The 18013-nt window shown below is 58.0% G+C and overlaps 2 protein-coding genes across 8 annotated transcripts in view; both read left to right on the top strand.

Annotated features, from left to right (window-relative positions):
* STARD10 (StAR related lipid transfer domain containing 10) overlaps positions 1 to 3921 on the top strand; it is a 28219-nt gene extending 24298 nt beyond the window's left edge. For 3 of the 5 annotated variants that reach the window (XM_090134194.1, XM_090134195.1, XM_090134196.1), the window contains exons 6-7: positions 732 to 784; positions 3585 to 3921. In XM_090134194.1, the coding sequence (XP_089990320.1) occupies positions 732 to 784; positions 3585 to 3815 (284 nt within the window). In that variant the 3' untranslated portion in view covers positions 3816 to 3921. The remainder of the gene's footprint in view (positions 1 to 731; positions 785 to 3584) is intronic. The other 2 variants (XM_090134192.1, XM_090134191.1) reach the window with 2 other exon arrangements.
* Positions 3922 to 11113: 7192 nt separating this feature from the next.
* ARAP1 (ArfGAP with RhoGAP domain, ankyrin repeat and PH domain 1) overlaps positions 11114 to 18013 on the top strand; it is a 72067-nt gene continuing 65167 nt past the window's right edge. The window contains exons 1-2 of one of the 3 annotated variants that reach the window (XM_090134197.1): positions 11114 to 11163; positions 13689 to 13722. The gene's annotated coding sequence lies outside the window, so the exon portion shown is untranslated. Of the gene's footprint in view, positions 11164 to 13572; positions 13723 to 18013 lie in introns of those variants that run through there. The other 2 variants (XM_090134198.1, XM_090134199.1) reach the window with 2 other exon arrangements.

Raw genomic sequence — 18013 nt, forward strand, 5'->3', positions numbered from 1 at the left:
GGGATGGGGATGGGATGGGATGGATGGGGGTTATGGGATGGGATGGGGTAATAGGAGGGGATGGGAGGGGATGGGATGGGATGGGATGGATGGGGTAATAGGATGGAATATGGGTAATGGGATGGGATGGGGTGGGGTGGGATGGGGGTACTGGAGTGGGATGGATGGGGGAATGGAGCTGCTGCATCACGTACCTGGCACAGGTCGACCCCAAAGGTAATGGGGTCGGTGATGGGGGAATGGGGTGGGGATGGGGGGATAGGGGGGGATGGGGTGGGATGGGATGGGATGGATGGGGTAATAGGATGGAATATGGGTAATGGGATGGGATGGGATGCGGTGTATGGGGGTACTGGAGTGGGATGGATGGGAGAATGGAGCTGCTGCATCACATACCTGGCACAGGTGGACCCCAAAAGTAATGGGGTCAGTAATGGGGTAATGGGGTTGGGAGGTGTTGGCATTGGGGATGGGGGTACTGGGATGGGTTGGGATGGGGTAACAGGACGGGATGGGGTGGGGTTGGGGGTAATGGGATGGGATGGATGGGATGGGATGGGATGGGATGGGATGGGATGGGATGGGATGGGATGGGATGGATGGTGGTGCTACCAGCACAAGCCTGCAGGCAGGGATGGGGGGTAGGGGGGGGGCTGTTGATACCACGTGTGTCCCCCCCCCGTCCCCCGTCCCCCTCACCCCCCCATACACGTGTGTGTCCGCACCCCCAGGCTCCCTGCCCCGCTGGGTGGTCAACAAATCCTCGCAGCTCTTAGCCCCAAAGGTGAGCGCGGCCCCAAAATCCCCCCATAGCCCCCATTGACCCCCCTACAGCCCCATAGACCCCCATAGCCCCCCATACCCCCCCCTACACCCCCATAGCCCCCCATACACCCCCCCACACCCACACCTCCCCATACAGCCCCCATAGCCCCCTTAGCCCCCCCAACCCCCCACACCCTCTCCTACACCCCCCAATAACCCCCCCATACACACCTCCACCCCCATACACCCCATATACCCCCATGCCCCCCCACACACCCCCATATGCACCCCATAGCCCCCCCCATGCACCCCTTACCCCCGCTCTCCCCCCCATCCCCCCCCTTACCCCCCATAACCCTCCATCCACCCCCCATCCCCCCCACCCCCTTCCATTCCCCCCTTACCCCCCCCAACCCCCCCCATAAGCCCCCCCATCCCCCCCTTACCCCCCCATAACCCCCTCCAACCCCCCCCATAAGCCCCCCATCCCCCCCATTACCCCCCATAACCCCCCCCATCCACCCCCCTACCCTCCCATAACCCCCCCAACCCCCACATCCAACCCCCTTACCCCCCATAACTGCCCCCATCCACCCCCATCCACCCCCTTACCCCCCCATAACCCCCCCACCCCCCCAACCCCCCCCGTAAGTCCCCCCATCCCCCCCCTTATCCCCCATTACCCCCCCCATCCACCCCCCTACCCTCCCATAACCCCCCCTTAGCCCCCCATCCACCCCCTTACCCCCCCCAACCCCCTCCATAACCCCCCCCATGGCCCCCCTTACCCCCCATAACCCCCAACATGGCCCCCCAAACCCCCCCATAAGCCCCCCCATCCCCCCCCTTACCCCCCCCATCCACCCCCATAACCCTCCCATCCCTCCCCTTACCCCCCCATCACCGCCCCCATCCGCCCCCATCCCCCCCTTACCCCCCATAACCCCCCCCATAAGCCCCCCATTCCCTGCCTTACCCTCCCATACTCTCCCCTTACCCCCCCTTACCCCCCCATCCACCCCCTACCCCTCCAAGCCCCCCCCAGCCCCCCCTTACCCCCGCTTATACCCCATAACCCCCCCCATCCACCCCCATTTCCCCCCTTAACCCACATAACCCCCCCAATAAGCCCCCCATCTCCCCCTTACCCCCCATAACCCCCCTTACCCCCCCATAACCCCCCCATACCCCCACCAACCCCTCCATAAGCCCCCCCATCCCCCCCCTTACCCCCCATTAGCACCCCCTTACCCCCCCATCCCCCTCCTTACCCCCCTATTCCCCCCCATAAGCCCCCCCATCCCCCCCGTTATCCCTCTTAAACCCCCCATCCACCCCCTTAGCCCCCCATAACCCCCCCATCCCCCTCTGTACCCCCCCATCCACCCCCCTACCCTCCCATAACCCCCCATACCCCCCCATTCCCCCCATAAGCCCCCCATCCACCCCCCTACCCCTACCCCCCTCTCCCCCCCATCCACCCCCCTTACCCCCCATAACCCTCCATCCAGCCCCCCATCACCCCCATCCCCCTCCATTCCCCCCTTACCCTCCCCAACCCCCCCCATAACTCCCCCCATCCCCCCCCTTACCCCCCCGATCCCCCCAACTCCCCCCATAAGCCCCCCCATCCACCCCCTTACCCCCCATCCCCCCCCTACCCCCCATCCCCCCCTTACCCCCCATATCCCCCCATATCCCCCCCATACTGCCCCCTCTTCCCCCCCATCCCCCCCCTTACCCCCCCATGCCCCCCAACTCCCCCCATAACTCCCCCATCCCCCCCTTACCCCCCATCACCCCCACCCCCCTCCATCCCCCCTTACCCCCCATCCCCACCCATACACCCCCCCTACCCCCCCTACCCTCCCATCCCCCCCATCCCCCCCCTTACCCCCCATAACCCCCCCGCATAACCCCCCCATCCCTCTCATCACCCCCCATCCCCTCCCACTCCCCATCCCCACCCCATACACCCCTATATCCCCCTTTACCCCCCCATAACCCCTCATACTCCCTCCCATCCCCCCCCCATAACTCACCCCCACCTCCCCCATCGCCCTTTACCCCCCATCCCCCATCATACACCCCCCCCCTACCCCCCCTACCTCCCCATCCCCCCCATCCCCCCCATTACCCCCCATATCCCCCCATATCCCCCCCATACTGCCCCCTCTTCCCCCCCATCCCCCCCTTACCCCCCATAAGCCCCCCCATCCCCCCCTTGCCCCCCCTCTTCCTCCCCATCCCCCCCTTATGCCCCCATTCCCCTCCTTACCCCCCATAACCCCCCCATCCAGCCCCCTACCCTCCCATAACCCCCCCATCCCCCCCATAAGTCCCCCATCCACCCCCCTACCCCTACCCCCCTCTCCCCCCCATCCACCCCCCTTACCCCCCATAACCCTCCATCCAGCCCCCCATCCCCCCCCACCCCCCTCCATCCCCCCTTACCCCCCATCCTCCCCCATAACTCCCCCCATCCCCCCCCTTACCCCCCCGATCCCCCCTTACCCCCCCATAAGCCCCCCCATCCACCCCCCTACCCCCCATCCCCCCCTTACCCCCCATATCCCCCATATCCCCCCCATACTGCCCCCTCTTCCCCCCCAACCCCCCCATAACCCCCCCATCCCCCCCAACTCCCCCCATAACTCCCCCATCCCCCCTTTACCCCCATCCCCCCCACCCCCCTCCATCCCCCCTTACCCCCCATCCCCACCCATACACCCCCCCTACCCCCCTACCCCCCCATCCGCCCCCATCCCCCCCCTTACCCCCCACCCCCCCACCCCGCTCACCCCCGCCCGCTGCCCCAGGCTCTGCGCCGTCTGTACGAGGCGTCGCGGCGCTACCCGCGCTGGAAGCGGCTGCACTCCCCGCAGCGGAAGCCGTGGCTGTTCCCGGAGCAGAGCGCGGTTCCCCCGCTGCCGCTGGCGGAGCTCAGCCTGCAGAGGTCGGCGTCGCTGCCGGACATCGACGAGAGCGGCCTGCAGGAGGGCGGCGAAGACAGGGGGGAGGGCAGCGACGACGACGCCCCCCCGCATTGATGCCGCCCCCCCCGCCCTCCCTCCCTCCCCCTCCCGACCCGCGGATCCAAGCTTGGACAGCGCCCCCCTAGGCGGCACCCAGGGACCCTTCCCATAGAACCCCCATAGAGCCCCCCCCATGGACCCCTCCATTGACCCCCCATGGATCCGTCCATTGAGCCCCCCATGGACCCCTCTATTGACCCCCCATGGAACCCCCATGGACCCCTCTGTTGACCCCCACATTGACCCCTCCATTGACCCCCCCATAGACCCCCCTCATGGACCCTTCCATTGACCCCCCATTGACCCCCCCCATTGACCCCCCATTGACCCCTCCATTGACTCCCCATGGACCCCTCCATTGACCCCCCCATGGACCCCCCATAGACCCCCCATAGAACCTCCATAGACCCCCCCATGGACCCCTCCATAGACCCCCCCCATGGGTCCCCCCATTGACCCCCCATAGACCCTTCCATTGACCCCCCATTGACCCCCCCATTGACCCCCCATGGGTCCCTCCATTGACCCCCCCATGGACCCCCCCATTGACCCTCTTCATTGACCCCCCCCATAGACCCCTCCCATGGATCCCCCCATTGACCCCCCCATAGACCCTCCATAGACCCTCCATAGACCCTCCATAGACCCCCCCATGGACCCCCCCCATAGACCCCTCCATTGGGCCCCCAATAGACCCCCCCCATTGACCCCCCCCATAGACTCTTCCATTGACCCCTCCATTGACCCCCCCATGGGTCCCTCCATTGACCCCCCATTGACCCCTCCATTGACCCCCCGGTTGACCCCCCATGGACCCCCCCATGGACCCCTCTGTTGACCCCCCCATTGACCCTTCCATTGACCCCCCCATAGACCCCCCCATGGACCCCCCCACAGACCCCCCCCATAGACCCCCCCCATTGACCCCCCCATCGACCCCTCCATGGACCCTCTTCATTGACCCCCCATTGCCCCCTCATAGACCCCCCCATAAACCCCCCATTGACCCCCCACGGACCCCCCCATCCCATATCCCATATCCCATATCCCATATCCCATATCCCATATCCCAGATCCCATCTCCACCCCATCCCCCAATCCCATATCCCATCCCCAATCCCAAATCCTACATCCCATAGCCCATCCAATCCCACAGCCCATTCCATCCCATATCCCAGTCCCACCCCATACCCCAATCCCATACCCCATATCCCTTATCCCATATCGCATCCCATACCCCAATCCCATACCCCATATCCCTTATCCCATATCGCATCCCATACCCCAATCCCATACCCAATCCCATCACATCCCATATCCCAATCCCAAATCCCATATCCTATATCCCAACCCCAATCCCAAATCCCATATCCCATCCCATATCCCATCCCATACCCCATACCCCATATCCCATATCCGAATCCCACCCCATACCCCAATCCCAAATCCCATACCCCAAATCCCATACACCATATCCCAATCCCAAATCCCATGCCCCATATCCCACACCCCATATCCCACACCCCATATCCCAATCCCATATCCTATATGCCAACCCCAACCCCATACCCCAATCCCATCCCATACCCCAACCCCATCCCAAATCCCATAACCCATACCCCATAACCCATACCCCATATCCCAAATCCCAATCCTAAATCCCATATCCCAACCCCAACCCCAATCCCATACCCCAATCCCAAATCCCATCCCATAACCCCATAACCCCATATCCTGATCCCATAACCCCATACCCCAATCCCAAATCCCATATCCCAAATCCCAATCCCATATCCCAACCCCAATCCCATACCCCAATCCCAAATCCCATATCCCAAATCCCAATCCCATATCCCAACCCCAATCCCATACCCCAATCCCAAATCCCATATCCCAAATCCCAACCCCAACCCCAATCCCATACCCCAATCCCAAATCCCATATCCCAAATCCCATACCCTATATCCCAACCCCAACCCCAATCCCATACCCCAATCCCAAATGCCATATCCTATATCCCATCCCATACCCCAAATCCCATACCCCATATCCAATATCCCATATCCCATATCCCAAATCCCAATCCCATATCGCAACCCCAACCCCAAATCCCATATCCCATCCCATAACCCCATAACCCCATAACCCCATAACCCCATACCCCAATCCCAAATCCCATATCCCATATCCAATCCCATACCCCATATCCCAATCCCAAATCCCAATCCCATATCCCATACCCCAAATCCCATACCCCAAATCCCAATCCCAAATCCCATATCCCATCCCATACCCCAAATCCCATACCCCAATCTGAAATCCCATACCCCATATCCCAATCCCAAATCCCAAATCCCAATCCCATATACCATACCCCAAATCCCATATCCCATACCCCATATCCCATCCCAAATCCCATACCCCAATCCCAAATCCCATATCCCATCCCATACCCCAAATCCCATACCCCAAATCCCATATCCCACCCCATACCCCATATCCCATCCCATATCCCAATCCCATACCCCAATCCCAAATCCCAAATCCCAAATCCCCCCACATTATGGGGTTCCCTTACGGGGTTGGGGTGGGGGCTCACGTTTGGGGTGGGGGTTTTGGGGTGGGCCGGCTCAGGATGTTTTGGGGTTTTGGGGTTTTTTTGGGGGTGACGTTTTGTATGGCCGAGCACAGCGGGGTTCTTTGGAATAAAAGGATTCAATGGCTGCCAGCGTCTGCCTGCTCCACCCCATAACCCAACCCCACAGCCCGATCCCATATCCCATATCCCATATCCTATATCTCAACCCCATCCCATAGCCCATCCCATAGCTCACCCCATAGCCCACCCCTCAGCCCAATCCTATATCCTGGGTCCCACCCCATAGCCCGATCCTATAGCCCATATCCCAATCCCACACCCCACAACCCCACACTCCAAAACCCCATAAACCCATAACCTGATACCCCATAACCTCATATCCCATACCTCATAACCCCAAATCCCAACCCCAACCCGAACCTTAATCCCAATCCCATACCCCAACCCTAATCCCAGTCCCACAGCCCATAACCCCATACCCCATAACCCCATAACCTCGTGACCCCATAACCCCATATCCCAATCCCATATCCCATACCCCAACCCTAATCCCAATCCCAATCCCATAACCCCATAATCCCACAACCCCACATCCCAACCCCACAACCCCAAATCCCACAACCCCATAACCCCATATCCCATAATCCATAACCTCATACCCCATATCCCATATCCCATATCCCAATCCCAAATCCCATAACCCCATATCCCATACCCCAATCCTAATCCCAATCCCAATCCCAATCCCATATCCCATAACCCCACAACCCCACAACCCCATATCCCAACTCCAACCCCAATCCCACAACCCCATACCCCATAACCCCATCCGCAATCCCAAATCCCAATCCCAAATCCTATAACCCCAAAACCCCAACCCCACAACCCCACAACCCCACATCCCAACCCCATAACCCCATAACCCCATATCCCATATCCCAACCCTAATCCTAGTCCTAATCCCAACCCCAACCCCATAACCCTATAACCCAAACCCCACAACCCCACAACCCCACAACCCCACAACCCCATAACCCCATATCCCAAACACACAACCCCACATCCCAACCCCATAACCCCAACCCCATAACCCCATATCCCAACCCTAATCCTAATCCTAATCCCAACCCCAACCCCATAATCCCACAACCCTATAACCCCATAACCCCATACCCCAACCCCATAACCCCATAACCCCACAACCCCACAACCCCACATCCCAACCCCACAACCCCATAACCCTATAATCTCAACCCCATATCCCATATTCCACCCCCAATCCTAATCCTAATCCCAACCCCAACCCCACATCCCAACCCCACAACCCCACAACCCCACAACCCCATACCCCATATCCCATAACCCATATCCCGACCCTAACCCTAATCCCAATCCCAACCCCATATCCCAACCCCATAACCCCATAACCCCACATCCCAACCCCATAACCCCACAACCCCATAACCCCACAACCCCACAACCCCACATCCCAACCCTAATCCTAATCCTAATCCTAATCCCAATCCCAACCCCATATCCCAACCCCAACCCCATAACCCCACAACCCCACATCCCATAACCCCACAACCCCAACCCCAAACCCCACAACCCTATAATCCCAACCCCACATCCTAACCCCACAACCCCACAACCCCACAACCCCACAACCCCATAACCCCACAATCCCATAACCCCATACACGACATCCCAACACTAATCCTAATCCTAATCCCAATCCCAACCCCATATCCCAACCCCAACTGCATAACCCCATAACCCCACATCCCAACCCCACAACCCCACATCCCATAACCCCATAACCCCATATCGCAACCCCACATCCCAACCCCATAACCCCAACCCCACAACCCCACAACCCTATAATCCCAACCCCACAACCCCATAACCCCACAACCCCACATCCCCATAACACTGTAACCCCATATCCCAACCCTAATCCTAATCCCAACCCCATAACCCCATAACCCCATAATCCCAACCCCACAACCCCATGTCCCCATAACCCTATAATCCCAACCCCATAACGCTATAACCCCACAACCCCACAACCCCATAACCCCACATCCCATATCCCAACCCTAATCCTAATCCCAATCCCAACCCCATATCCCAACCCCATAACCCCACAACCCCACAACCCCACATGCCAACCCCATAACCCCATAAGTCCATATCCCATATTCCAACCCTAATCCCACTCCCAACCCCATATCCCAACCCCAACCCCACAACCCCACATCCCATAACCCCATAACCCCACATCCCAACCCCACATCCCAACCCCATAACCCCAACCCCACAACCCCACAACCCCACATCCCAACCCTAATCCTAATCCTAATCCCAATCCCAATCCCAATCCCAACCCCATATCCCAACCCCACAACCCCAAACCCCACAACCCCACAACCCCACATCCCATAACCCCACAACCCCAACCCCAAACCCCACAACCCTATAATCCCAACCCCACATCCTAACCCCACAACCCCACAACCCCACATCCCAACCCCATAACTCCATAACCCCAAACCCCATATCCCATATCCCATATCCCAACCCTAATCCTAATCCCAATCCCAACCCCATAACCCCATAACCCCATAATCCCAATCCCAACCCCATTACCCCACAACCCCACATCCCAACCCCACAACCCCATACCCCATATCTCAACCCTAATCCTAATCCCAATCCCAACCCCATATCCCAACCCCAACCCCACAACCCCACAACCCCACATCCCATAACCCCATAACCCCATAACCCCATACCCCAACCCCACATCCCAACCCCATAACCCCAACCCCACAACCCCACAACCCTATAATCCCAACCCCACAACCCCATAACCCCACAACCCCACAACCCCATAACCCTGTAACCCCATATCCCAACCCTAATCCTAACCCCAACCCCATAACCCCACAACCCCACAATCCCACATCCCAACCCCATAACCCCATAACCCCATATCCCATATCCTAACCCTAATCCTAATCCTAATCCCAATCCCAACCCCATAACCCCACAACCCCAACCCCAAATGCCATAACCCCACAACCCCACAACCCTATAATCCCAACCCCACAACCCCATAACCCCATATCCCATATCCCAACCCTAATCCTAATCCCAATCCCAACCCCACATCCCAACCCCACAACCCTATAATCCCAACCCCATAACCCCACAACCCCATAACTCCATATCCCATATCCCAACCCTAATCCTAATCCCAATCCCAATCCCAACCCCATATCCCATACCCCAACCCCATAACCCTATAACCCCACAACCCCACATCCCAACCCCATAACTCCATATCCCAACCCCACAACCCCATAACCCATATCCCAATCCCAACCCCACATCCCAACCCCATAACCCCAACCCCACAACCCTATAATCCCAACCCCATAACCCTATAACCCCACAACCCCACAACCCCACAACCCCATAACCCCACATCCCATATCGCAACCCTAATCCTAATCCTAATCCCAACCCCACAACCCCACAACCCCACATGCCAACCCCATAACCCCATATCCCATATCCCATATCCCAACCCTAATCCCAACCCCAACCCCATAACCCCATAACCCCACAACCCCACAACCCCATAACCCTGTAACCCCATATCCCAGCCCTAATCCTAATCCTAATCCCAATCCCAACCCCACATCCCATACCCCAACCCCACCCCAACCCCATAACCCCATAACCCTAAATCCCAACTCCAATCCCATGTCCCCCAACCCCATAACTCCATAACCCCATATCCCATATCCCAACCCTAATCCTAATCCTAATCCCAATCCCAACCCCATATCCGAACCCCACAACCCCAAACCCCACAACCCCACAACCCCACAACCCCATAACCCCACAACCCCATAACCCCATATCCCAACCCCACAACCCCACATCCCATAACCCCACAACCCCAACCCCAAACCCCACAACCCTATAATCCCAACCCCACATCCTAACCCCACAACCCCACAACCCAACCCCATAACTCCATAACCCCATACCCCATATCCCAACCCTAATCCTAATCCCAACCCCATAACCCCACAACCCCAAATCCCAACTCCAACCCCATAACCCCACAACCCCATAACCCTGTAACCCCATATTCCAGCCCTAATCCTAATCCCAATCCCAACCCCATATCCCAACCCCAAACCCCACAACCCCACATCCCATAACCCCACAACCCCATAACCCCACAACCCCATAACCCCACATCCCAACCCCATAACCCCATAACCACATACCCCATATCCCAACCCTAATCCTAATCCCAATCCCAACCCCATAACCCCATAACCCCACAACCCCATAACCCCATAACCCCATATCCCATATCCCAACCGTAATCCTAATCCTAATCCCAATCCCAACCCCATATCCGAACCCCACAACCCCATAACCCTATAACCCTATAACCCTATAACCCTATAACCCTATAACCCCACAACCCCACAACCCCACAACCCCACAACCCCATAACCCCACAACCCCATAACCCCACAACCCCATAACCCCACAATCCCATATCCCAACCCTAATCCTAATCCCAACCCCATATCCCAACCCCACAACCCCAACCCCAAACCCCAGAGCCGCCCGCCGCCGCCCTCCGCCCCGCCCCATGGAGGCGGTCCCAAAGCGGGGCTGAAATCCATTTTCGAGGGGGGTTGGGCTCCTCCTCCTCCTCCGCCGGCGCCGCAGGTCTGAGAGCCGCCCCAAATCCCGACCCCAAACCCCGACCCCATAGATTTCGGATCCCCGTTCGGACGGGGGGCCGCTTATAGGGCGGGGGTGCCGCTATGGGGCGAAGTGCGGCCCCAAATATGGGATCGGGGGGGAGGGGGAGGGGAATGGCGGCGGTGATCCTAAATCTGGGGGATTTGGGGTCGGTGTGACCCATAGGTTTGGGGTTTGGGGTCTGGAGTCACAAATCTGTGGGGTTTGGGGTCTGAGAAGGTCGGTGTGACCCATAGATTTGGGGTTTGGGGTCTGGAGTCACAAATCTATGGGGTTTGGGGTCCTGAGTGCTGAATCTATGGGGTTTGGGGTTGGTGTGCCCCATAGATTTGGGGTTTGGGGTCCTGAGTGCCAAATCTGTGGAGTTTTGGGGTCTGGGGTTCTGTGTGCCCCATATGTTTGGGGTTTTGGGGTCCTGAGTGCTGAATCTGTGGGGTTTGGGGTCTGGGGAGGTTTGTGTGCCCCATAGATTTGGGGTTTGGGGTCTGGAGTCACAAATCTGTGGGGTTTTGGGGTCTGAGTGCCAAATCTATGGGGTTTGGGGTCAGTGTGCCCCATAAGTTTGGGGTTTGGGGTCTGAGTGCCAAATCTGTGGGGTTTTGGGGTCCTGAGTGCTGAATCTGTGGGGTTTTGGGGCCTGGGAAGGTCCGTGTGCCCCATAGATTTGGGGTTTGGGGTCCTGGGTGCCAAATCTATGGGGTTTTGGGGTCTGGAGTGACAGAAATGTGAGGTTTGGGGTCGGTGTGCCCCATAGATTTGGGGTTTGGGGTCTGGGGGCAGAACTGAGCCTTATAGATTTGGGGTCTGTGGGTCCCAAGTGCCAAATCCCATATCGGCCCCATAGCTGCCCCATAGCCACCCCATAAGTGCATCCCAGCTGGGCTATGGGGCGCGGTGCCCCCATGTGTCCCATTCAGACCCCACAACTCACACACCCCATAAGCCCACCAACCCCATTGTCCCCCCATAACCCTCCCACACCCCATAACCCCCCCATACCCCACATATCCCCTCCCCATAACCTCACATAATCCCCCATTACCCCATAACCCACCCTATTACCTCCCTCCCACACCCCATAAGCCCCCCAATACCCCATAACCCCACCCCATATAACGTTCCCATACCCCATACAATGCCCCCATATCCCCATATAACCCCCATACCCCATAACCCCACCCCATAACCCACCCTATTACCCCCCACCCACCCCATAAACCCCCAATACCCCATAACCCACCCTATTACCTCCCCCTGATATTCCCATAACCCCCTCATACCCCATAACTCCCCCCACACCCCACAACTCCACCCTATTACCCCCCCCACCCCATAACCCCGTCCCATAACCCCCCCAATACCCCACAACCCACCCTATTACCTCCCCCCAAACCCCATAACCCCCCCACACCCCATAACCCACCCCATAACCCCCCCATACCCCGTAACCTCACCCCATAACCCCCCACACCCCTTAACCCCCCTGACCCATAACTCCTCCATACCCCATAACCTCACCCCATAACCCCCCCGTACCCCATAACCCCCCCACACCCCACAACCCCACCCTATTACCCCCCCATACCCCATAACCTCACCCCATAACCCCCTCACACCCCATAACCCACCCTATTACCTCCCCCTAAACCCCATAACCCCACCTTATTAACCCCCCCCACACCCCATAACCTCACCCTATAACCCCCCCTGACCCTATAACCCGCCCCTATTATGTCCCCCTGACCTCCCTGACCCCATAACCCCCCCACCCCATAACCCCACCCTATTACCCCCCCATACCCCATAACCTCACCCCATAAACCCCTCACACCCCACAACCCACCCTATTACCTCCCCCTAAACCCCATAACCCCCCCACACCCCATAACCCCACCCTATTACCTCCCATCCACCCCATAACCCCCCCTGACCCCATAACCCCCCCATACCCCATAACCCCCCCCACGCCCCATAACCTCACCCCATAACCCCCCCTGACCCCATAACCCCCTCCATTATGTCCCCCTGACCCCATAACCCCCCCCACCCCATAACCCCACCCCATAACCCACCCTATTACCTCCCACCCACCCCATACCCCCCCATACCCCATAACCCCACCCTATTACCCCCCCCCACCCCATAACCTCACCCCATAACCCCCCTGACCCCATAACCCCCCCATTATGTCCCCCTGACCCCATAACCCCCCCCACCCCATAACCCCACCCTATTACCCCCCCACACCCCATAACCTCACCCCATAACCCCCCCAATACCCCACAACCCACCCTATTACCTCCCCCCTGACCCCATAACCCCCCTGACCCCATAACCCCCCTGACCCCATAACCCCGCACCCCCCAACCCCATAAGTCCCACCCCCCATAGGGCCTTGCGGTGCCGAACCCGAAAGCGAAAGCGTTTCCACCCCACACCGAAACCTCCGCCCCATAAAAACCCTACAGCTGCGACTTCTGCTTTTTTAGGGCCGCCGTCGGGATCCGGAACCGGGGGGTGGAGGTAATGGGGTGGGCTGTGGGGTGGGAGCGGGGCGACCCTATAAGCTGTGTGTCCCCACGACCCCAGAACTGTGCGGCCCCATATCCTGTCCTCCCCCATCCCCTATGTGTCCCCGTGACCCTATAACCTGTCCCCCATACCCCATATGTCCCCACAACCCTATAACTTGTGTCCCCATACCCCATATGCCCCCATGACCCCATAACTGTGTGGCCCCATCCCCTATGTGTCCCTGTGACCCTATAACCTGTCCCCCATACCCCATAAGTCCCACGATCCTATAACTTGTGTCCCCTTAGCCCTAAGCGTCCCCACAACCCCATAACTGTGTGGCCCCATATCCCGTCCTCCCCCCATCCCCTATGTGTCCCCGTGACCCCATAACCCGTCCCCCATCCCCCATATGTCCCTGTGACCCTATAACCTGTGTCCCCATACCCCATATGCCCCCATGACCCCATAACTGCGTGGCCCCATCCCCTATGTGTCCCCGTGACCCCATAACCTGTCCCCCATACCCCATACGTCCCCACGACCCTATAACTTGTGTCCCCATATACCCGAGTGTCCCCACGACCCCATAACTGTGTGACCCCATATCCCGTCCTCCCCCCATCCCCTATGTGTCCCCGTGACCCTATAACCTGTGTCCCCATACCCCATATGTCCCTGTGACCCTATAACTTGTGTCCCCATACCCCATATGCCCCCATGACCCCATAACTGCGTGGCCCCATCCCCTATGTGTCCCTGTGACCCCATAACCTGTCCCCATACCCCATATGTCCCCACGGCCCTATAACTTGTGTCCCCTTATTCCTGGGCGCCCCCACGACCCCATAACTGTGTGGCCCCATATCCCCACGGCCCCATATCCTCTCCGTCCCCGTGACCCTATAACTTTTGTGTCCCCATACCCCAAACTTAAGAGGACACAAGTTATAGGGTCACGGGGACATATGGGGTATGGGGACAGGTTATAGGGTCACAGGGACACATAGGGGATGGGGGAGGACAGGATATGGGGTCACACAGTTATGGGGTCATGGGGACACCGGGGGTATGGGGACACAAAAGTTATAGGGCCGTGGGGTCGGAGAGGATATGGGGCTGTGGGGATATGGGGCCACACAGTTATGGGGTCGTGGGGACACCCAGGAATGAGGGGACACAAGTTATAGGGTCGTAGGATATATGGGGGATGGGGGACGGGTTATGGGGTCACAGGGACACATAGGGGATGGGGGGAGGACAGGATATGGGGTCACACAGTTATGGGGTCATGGGGACGCTCAGGAATAAGGGGACACAAGTTATAGGGTCGTGGGACATATGGGGTATGGGGACGGGTTATGGGGTCACGGGGACACACAGGGGATGGGGCCACGCAGTTATGGGGTCATGGGGGCATATGGGGTATGGGGACACAAGTTATAGGGTCATGGGATATATGGGATATGGGGGACAGGTTATGGGGTCACGGGGACACATAGGGGATGGGGGGGGACAGGATATGGGGTCGCACAGTTATGGGGTCGTGGGGACACTCAGGGATATGGGGACACAAGTTATAGGGCCGTGGGGACGTGTGCCCCAAGCTCCCCCCATTGTCCCCCACTGTACCCTATTGTGTCCCTGTTGTGCCCCCATTGTCCCCCATTGTCCCCATTGTGTCCTAAGTTCCCCCATTGTCCCTTTATTGTCCCCCCTTGTCCCCATTGTCCCCTACTGTCCCCCATTGTCCCCATTAAGTCCCATTGTGTCCCATTGTCCCCACTGCGTCCCAAACTCCCCCCATTGTCCCCCATTGTGTCCCATTGTCCCTATTGTGTCCTAAGCTCCCCCTATTGTCCCTCTATTGTCCCCCATTGTCCCCACTGTGTCCCACTGTCCCCCCATTGTCCCCATTGTGTCCCAAGCTGCCCCCATTGTCCCCCCATTGTCCCCATTGTCCCCCATTGTCCCCCATTGTCCCCATTGTGTCCCAAGCTCCCCCCATTGTCCCCTATTGTCCCCTGGTGGTCCCCATTAAGTCCCACTGTGTCCCATTGTCCCCATTGTGTCCCATTGTCCCCATGGTGTCCCCCATTGTCCCTATTGTGTCCCCATTAAGTCCCATTGTGTCCCATTGTCCCCATTGTGTCCCAAGCTCCCCCCATTGCGCCCTATTGTCCCCCATTGTCCCTGTTGTGTCCCATTGTCCCTATGGTGTCCCAAACTCCCCCCATTGTCCCTTCATTGTCCCCCATTGTCCCCATTGTGTCCTAAGCTCCCCCTATTGTCCCCCTATTGTCCCCCCCATTGTCCCCCATTGTCCCCACTGTGTCCCATTGTCCCCCCATTGTGCCCCCATTGTCCCCCTATTGTCCCCCATTGTCCCTATTGTGTCCTAAGTTCCCCCATTGTCCCTTTATTGTCCCCCCTTGTGTCCCAAGTTCCCCCCTTGTCCCCATTGTCCCCTACTGTCCCCCATTGTGCCCCACTGTCCCTATTGTGTCCCAAGCTCCCCCCATTGTCCCCCCTTGTCCCTTCATTGTCCCCCCATTGTCCCCACTGTGTCCCAAGCTCCCCATATTGTCCCACATTGTCCCCATTGTCCCCATTGTCCCTATGGTGTCCCAAGCTGCCCCCATTGTGCCCCCATTGTCCCCCTATTGTGTCCCATTGTCCCCATTGTGTCCCATTGTCCCCACTGTGTCCCATTGTCCCCACTGTGTCCCAAACTCCCCTCATTGTCCCCCATTGTCCCCATTGTATCCCAAGTTCCCCCCTTGTCCCCTACTGTCCCCCTTTGTCCCCCATTGTCCCTGTTGTGTCCCATTGTCCCCCATTGTCCCTATTGTGTCCCCATTAAGTCCCATTGTGTCCCATTGTCCCCACTGTGTCCCAAGCTCCCCCCATTGTCCCCATTGTCCCCCATTGTCCCCATTGTCCCCCATTGTCCCCCATTGTCCCCCCATTGTTCCCCATTGTCCCCCATTGTCCCCATTGTCCCCCTTGTCCCCATTGTCCCCCTTGTCCCCCATTGTCCCCATTGTCCCCCTTGTCCCCATTGTCCCCCTTGTCCCCCATTGTCACCTGTTGTCCCCATTGTCCCCATTGTCCCCCATTGTCCCCATTGTCCCCATTGTCCCCCATTGTCCCCCATTGTCCCCCCATTGTTCCCCATTGTTCCCCATTATCCCCATTGTCCCCCATTGTCCCCCCTTGTCCCCCATTGTCCCACTTGTCCCCCTTGTCCCCATTGTCCCCCTTGTCCCCCATTGTCACCTGTTGTCCCCATTGTCCCCCATTGTCCCCCATTGTCCCCCCATTGTTCCCCATTGTTCCCCATTGTCCCCATTGTCCCCCCATTGTCCCCCATTGTCCCCATTGTCCCCCATTGTCCCCATTGTCACCTGTTGTCCCCCGCTGTCCCCATCGGTGCCCCACTGTGCTCTCATGTGGGGCGGATTGAGAGGATTTGGGGTTTTTTAGGGCCCCGTGTGGTGCTTTTAAAGGGACTGGGGGCTGCTTGGGGTCCGGTCCTTTTTGGGATCCGGTCCTTTTTGGGATTTGGGAGATTCGGTCCTTTTTGGGATTCGATCCTTTTTGGGATTCGGGATATTTGGTCCTTTTTGGGATTCGGTCCTTTTTGGGATTCGGGATCTTTGGTCCTTGTTGGGATTTGGGATATTTGGTCCTTTTGGGATTTGGGAGATTTGGTCCTTTTGGGATTTGGGACATTCTGGTCCTTTTTGGGATTTGGGAGATTCGGTCCTTTTTGGGATTTGATCCTTTTTGGGATTTGGGAGATTCAGTCCTTTTTGGGATTCGGGAGATTTGGTCCTTTTGGGATTTGGGATCTTTGGTCCTTGTTGGGATTTGGGATCTTTGGTCCTTGTTGGGATTCGGTCCTTTTTGGGATTCAGTCCTTTTTGGGAGATTCCAGTCCTTTTTGGGATTTGGGATATTCGGTCCTTTTTGGGATTTGGGATCTTTGGTCCTTTTTGGGATTTGGGAGATTCGGTCCTTTTTGGGATTCTGGTCCGTTTTGGGATTTGGGAGATTCAGTCCTTTTTGGGATTCTGGTCCTTTTTGGGATTCGGGAGATTTGGTCCTTTTGGGATTTGGGAGGTTTGGTCCTTTTTGGGATTCGGTCCTTTTTGGGATTTGGGATCTTTGGTCCTTTTTGGGATTTGGGATATTTAGTCCTTTTTGGGATTTGGGACATTCTGGTCCTTTTTGGGATTTGGGAGATTTGGCCCTTTTTGGGATTCTGGTCCTTTTTGGGACTTGGGAGATTCAGTCC

Source organism: Phasianus colchicus, chromosome 1 (assembly GCF_987193195.1).
Source record: "Phasianus colchicus chromosome 1, bPhaCol1.hap1.1, whole genome shotgun sequence".
In the NCBI taxonomy this organism is placed as follows: Eukaryota; Metazoa; Chordata; class Aves; order Galliformes; family Phasianidae; genus Phasianus; species Phasianus colchicus.